Source organism: Physella acuta, unplaced genomic scaffold, assembly GCF_028476545.2.
Source record: "Physella acuta isolate Inbredline_101_S28 unplaced genomic scaffold, ASM2847654v3 ptg000117l, whole genome shotgun sequence".
NCBI lineage: Eukaryota > Metazoa > Mollusca > Gastropoda > Physidae > Physella > Physella acuta.
Genome location: NW_026731637.1, coordinates 884,695 through 890,694, shown reverse-complemented (window position 1 = coordinate 890,694; position 6,000 = coordinate 884,695). Strand labels below are relative to the sequence as shown.

At 40.9% G+C, this 6,000-nt stretch overlaps 1 protein-coding gene across 1 annotated transcript; it reads left to right on the top strand.

Moving 5' to 3' along the window:
- The first annotated feature begins 493 nt into the window (after positions 1 to 493).
- On the top strand, positions 494 to 3,457 carry LOC131934773 (fibrinolytic enzyme, isozyme C). The gene is made up of 6 exons (XM_059290895.1): positions 494 to 571; positions 852 to 1,012; positions 1,438 to 1,659; positions 2,237 to 2,444; positions 2,746 to 2,862; positions 3,307 to 3,457. The coding sequence occupies exons 1-6, from the start codon at positions 538 to 540 to the stop codon at positions 3,369 to 3,371; spliced, it is 807 nt and encodes a 268-aa protein (XP_059146878.1). The 5' UTR covers positions 494 to 537; the 3' UTR covers positions 3,372 to 3,457.
- The last annotated feature ends 2,543 nt before the right edge of the window (positions 3,458 to 6,000 follow it).

Sequence of the window (6,000 nt, the reverse complement as noted above, 5' to 3'; positions counted from 1 at the left end):
TGTTGTCCTTCTATGTGGGGTTGTTATGGAAGTATGGTGTTGTTCTACTTACGTAGATCATCTCTTGTATGTGGGGTTGTTATGAAAGTATGGTGTTATCCTACCTACCTAGATCATCTCTTGTATGTGGGGTTGTTATGAAAGTATGGTGTTATCCTACCTACCTAGATCATCTGTTGTATGTGGGGTTGTTATGGAAGTATGGTGTTGTCCTTGTATGTGGGGTTGTTATGGAAGTATGGTGTTGTCCTTGTATGTGGGGTTGTTATGAAAGTATGGTGTTGTCCTACCAGACTCACGTAAATGTTGTGGACCATGTCAGGTTATTGTCTGTGACTTGCCATATGGCCGACCAACTTTCACTGGGATGTAGAGCTTAGCCAGAGATCGTGATCAATAAAATAGTTTTATGAGACGTAATTTTAAGCCTGGCTCGTGATGCTCATTAGCTGACTAATGAGTTTACGACCTGTAGGTCCACTGTATATAACAGTTTGAATTTGAATGTGAGTGAAGACTTAGCTTAGACTAACAATCATGAAGCTTCTGGCCGTCGTTGTTTGCTTGTTTGGTTAGTCCCTGCGTACACATTACGATATTGTGTTGAAGAAAAATTGATACTGTTAATATTAGAAGAGAATCTGACGTTCTCTTTGTGGTAGCTGTTACCTTTGTTGTGGTGACTTTGTTACATCTGACGTGTTGACTCTGTTTGTCTCTTTGTTACATGACTCTGACGTTCTCTTTGTTGCAGCTGTGGTTATGACTTTGACTTGCTCTTTGTTACATGGTTATGACTTTGACACTCTCTTTGTTACATGGTTATGACTTTGACACTCTCTTTGTTGCAGCTGTGGTGTTGGCTGAGGAGGATGAGGAGCTCTACAGGCGTATTGTCAACGGTGACAAGGCCACCCTGTACTCCCACCCCCACCAGGCCTCGCTCCAGCTCTACCAGGCACCCTACGGCTGGTACCACATCTGTGGCGCTGTGCTGGTCGCTCCCAACAAGGTAGGTCATCCGGTCATCCGGTCATCCGGTCATCCGGTCATCCGGTCATCCGGTCAAAGACATCCGGTCAAAGACATCCGGTCAAAGACATCCGGTCACTAGTTATATTTGATCACTTGAAAAGCTAGAAGCCTGTAAATTGAAGACAATTTTTTTTTAAAAAGAGATTTAGGAAAGATAAAATTACACCGTGCGTAATTGGCACAAATCAAACTTAAAATAATATCACAAAAATACACTGCATAAAATATATCTCTATTTTTTAGCCAAACTTTTTGAAATATACTGCTAAAAATATATTTCCATAGTTTGGCCAAACTTTATGAGATTATAAAATCTTTATTTCTACAGCTGTAGCTTAACACTCTGACATTGCCAGTAAAGGTCTGATGCTGTGACGTTTGTAATGCCTTTTGTCTTGACAGCTCTTGACCGCTGCCCACTGTCTGGAAGGTCAGCAGGCCAGAAACCTCCGTGTCGAGGTCGGCGCCCTCAACCTGTACGACCCACCCAACGCCTACGAGCAGGTGGTCAATGTGGCCTCCTTCGTCATCCACGCCCAGTACAACGGTAACGGCAACGGCATCCCCAACGACATCGGCATCATCTACCTGTCCAGCTCCGTCACCTACAACAAGAACGTGCAGGTAGGTGCCACAGCTCCCACAGCTCCCACAGCTTCCACAGCTCCCAGAGCTGGTCAAAGGTTGCCACAGTTCCAAGAGCTGGTCAAAGGTTGTCTCCCTCTTCCAGAGCTGGTTAAAGCTTTTCTCAATTTCTAGACTAGCTTTGAACCACCTCTTACTTCGTATGACCTCATGTAAATCTTCCAGTCATGTGTTTATATGATGTGAGGTAAATCTTCCATCCCTGTGTTTCTATGACCTCATACAATGTAAATCTTCCAGTCCTGTGTTCATATGATCTCATACAATGTAAATCTTCCATCCCTGTGTTTCTATGACCTCATACAATGTAAATCTTCCATCCCTGTGTTTCTATGACCTCATACAATGTAAATCTTCCAGTCCTGTGTTCATATGACCTCATACAATGTAAATCTTCCAGTCCTGTGTTTATATGCTCTCATACAATGTAAATCTTCCATCCCTGTGTACATATGACCTCATACAATGTAAATCTTCCAGTCCTGTGTTTATATAACCTCATGTAAATCTCCCAGCCTTTGTGTTTCTATGACCTCATACAATGTAAATCTTCCAGCCCGCCGCCCTGGCTCCTAAAGGTTCATCTTTTGCCAACACCCAATGCGTCATCACCGGCTGGGGTCGTACTGTTGGAGGGGGCGCCACTGCCCAGACACTGAAGGAAGCTTACATCACCAAGATCACCCGTGCTACCTGCAACAACCTGTGGAGCAGATACGGCCAGACCATCACAGACAGGCACATCTGTGTCTACGAGGCCTCAGGTGAGAACGTTTAACTTTTATTTTCAACTATTCAATTTCGCCAATACAGAAATGTTATACTGTTTTAAATTAATTTCTTTTTTTTTTTAATTTTAATACAAAATTGCAACGAAAACGCAATTTTAAAAAAATATTTTAATTTTTTTCTTCAATTTTTATCCTGAAACACTACATTGTGTAACTTTTGATAACAACACTGTCATTAACATAATTGTGTGTTTTCCGAACAATTGATAAAATTAGTTTTTGCAAGTGTTTACGGTATCCTTCTCAATCCCAACCGTTTTTGTTTCTCTGCCAGACCCCGCCGGTACCCGCCCCAGCGCCTGTAACGGTGACAGTGGCGGCCCCATGATGTGCGGCTCTGGCTATGGTCTACTGGCAGGTATCACCTCCTGGGGAGTCAGCACCTGCAGTGGTGAGTGCACTCTAATATTTTCTCTTTGCTCTGAGTTTAACCTTCTCTGTGGGGCTATGATCATCAACAAAACCAAACTATAAAAAAAAAATTTAATTAGTCTTTAGCAAATGCTGCTGTCGTGTAAAATATCTGATAAGCATTTAGGTAGCAAGGACAATCATCAACTTTGCTGTTTATTTATGGCTTATGCAAATTCCCGCAAATGTGAACGTTATCCTCCTTTTGTAATGAATTCTTGGTATCACCTTTTTCTTGTAATAATCTCCTTGTTCTCATCTTTTTATTGTACTAAACTCCTTGTCTCATCTTTTTATTGTACTAAACTCCTTGTCTCACCTTTTTATTGTACTAAACTCCTTGTCTCACCTTTTTATTGTACTAAACTCCTTGTCTCACCTTTTTATTGTACTAAACTCCTTGTCTCACCTTTCCCCTGTACAGGTGACCTGCCCAGTGTGTACACACGTGTGTCCGAGTACCTGGACTGGTACGCATCCTACCCTTAGATGACCCTGACCTTGGTGCAAGAAGCCATGGGTTCAAGATGCAAGATTGTTTTCTGTCTTTATTCCAAATAAAATATTTTAAACTCTCAACAAAATATTTTTAAAATCTTTCATTACTTTAGACTTGGTATTAATTCTTATAAAAGCTGACACTTTTAATAAAAAGCTTTTAAATACACTGAAAAAAATATAACCAACTTGCTTTCTTGAATAAAACATTGGTCGCTAAAATCTAACGACAATCATCTGTCTCTCAACCGTCAATGGTCGACTTTCAACGACCTATTCCTGAGGAACATGTTACCTTTGTAACACATCTGGTCAAGTTTTATCCTGTTATCTCCACACTGTAATATTGAATTAGTAATTAATTCATTATTAATGACCAACTCAATATCTAGGATATCCTAGCATTATTTTCGGAGACCAATCTATCTGGAAGGTTGAACGAAATTGCTGCATTCGAGAAACAGAAGGACAGTCATTATAAATAAAATGAACGCTTGTAATAAAATAGTTTATACATCAAGAGAACTTGAAATACTTTGTTAGCACAAACATATCCAAACTTTAACCATGTCCATTAAAACTGCATCTATTTTATTTGATTATTTTTTAATCGAACAATCATATATTCTTTAAGTAAACCTTGTTATCAAGGTTGTTACAGGAGGTAGTGTCAATGGGAATATGCTCCCACTGCCAATAAAATGCTCCTAAATGGCATGCCTCGCAAATAGCCTCTGGCAAAAAGTCCAGCATCTAATCTTACTTAAACCCTTTCAGGACCACAAGGATTGTACAAGGATTGTACACGGATTGTATGCATAATATCAAATATCTGTGCACGCATTTGGTAGTAAACTGACACGTAGATTTTAAAAATGTTAACATTTTTCCTAAATCGTTAACATTTTTTGAGCACGGGACATAATTTGTGGTGCGGTAGGGAAAGTTATCGAAAATAGGTTGCGTTGTGAGTTATATGAATGTGTTTATTCCAAAACTGATCAAAAGTTTGTTTGTTGTTCTGGTACCTTAGAAGTTGAAAATATCAGTAACGAGAACACACATATGTACTTTATGAGTGTATAATCATCTATGAATTGAGCTTCTAGAAGCATTTACGTGATGTTATGTAACATACGCGAATATGACAGACATTTCACATAATGCGAATTCCCTTCTCTTGCACATTGTGCATAAATCCTTTGTTTTTCTTCCTTTGATTCATCAACTTGTGTTCAGGTTGTGAGGTTGAAGTGAACACCTTGTCTCTACGACCACGTCTTGAGGTGATATTTCTTTAATGTAATCCATAGTTAGGGACGGATTGGTCTAGCGGTAGAGAGCTGGACTGCTAACCCGTTAGTCGAGTTTGCATCCGGGTTCAAGTCCCTCAATCCACCCAGCTCTAGGGAAAGTAAAGGCGGCTGGGCATAGTGCTGACCTCACTATCTCTTCATATGCCGAGGTAACAAGTTAACTCTACTTCACTTGCCTTATGGACCGTAAAGAGAGTAAAGGGAATTTTACTTTTTAAATCCCTAATTGAGAGCTCTCTCTATCATTCGCCTATATTCAAGCTTGGTTTTGAATTCTTGTCACGATAGGTATAAATCCCTTTTTTACTTCAAATGTATATCTTGGTATCACATTATCAACATATGAAACATGGAGTTCAGGTTCAGTGGGCCAGCAGACTTCAAGGTTAGCAGTACATGCTACCCCATCACAAGTTTCATTGGAGGCTCAACAATGTTTCAAATAAAGCCACACATCCACATATCAGCCATACAAATCCATATATCATCCACAAACATTCCCATGCCGGACACACACATTTACATATCATCCACAAACATCCACATACCATCCACACACATCCACATACCATCCACACACATCCACATACCATCCACACACATCCACATACCATCCACACACATCCACAAATCATCCACACACATTAAAATACCATCCACTCACATCCACATACCATCCACACACATCCCCACACACCCAAACACATCCACACACATCCACATACAATACACACACATCCACATACCATCCACACATATCCACATACCATCCACACACATCACATACCATCCACACACATCCACATACCATCCACACACATCCACATATCAGCCTTATATCAGCCACACACAACCACATACCATCCACACACATCCACATACAATCCACACACATCCACATACCATCCACACATCATCCACATACCATCCCCACATCATCCACACGCATCCACATACCATCCCCACACATCCACACACTTCCACACACATCCACATACCATCCACACACATCCACACACATCCACACACATCCACATACCATCCACACACCCCTAGTCCTGGACAACACAGTATTTATCTCGAGGGTTTTTTCCCCTGACAGTATCACAGTCAGGGTCAGGATTACGGTAGGCGCCCGTGGGTGAACTAGGGTGTTCAATTATGACTAGTAAACGCCATCTTTTTTCTTGTATTACCACACCATTCTTGGCGGTCAACCGGGATTTTTCCCAGTATCCACCGCCGTAGAGGCTTAATGGGTATGGTAAGGGCTAGGATTAGGACTGTGATTCTAGCAAAAATAT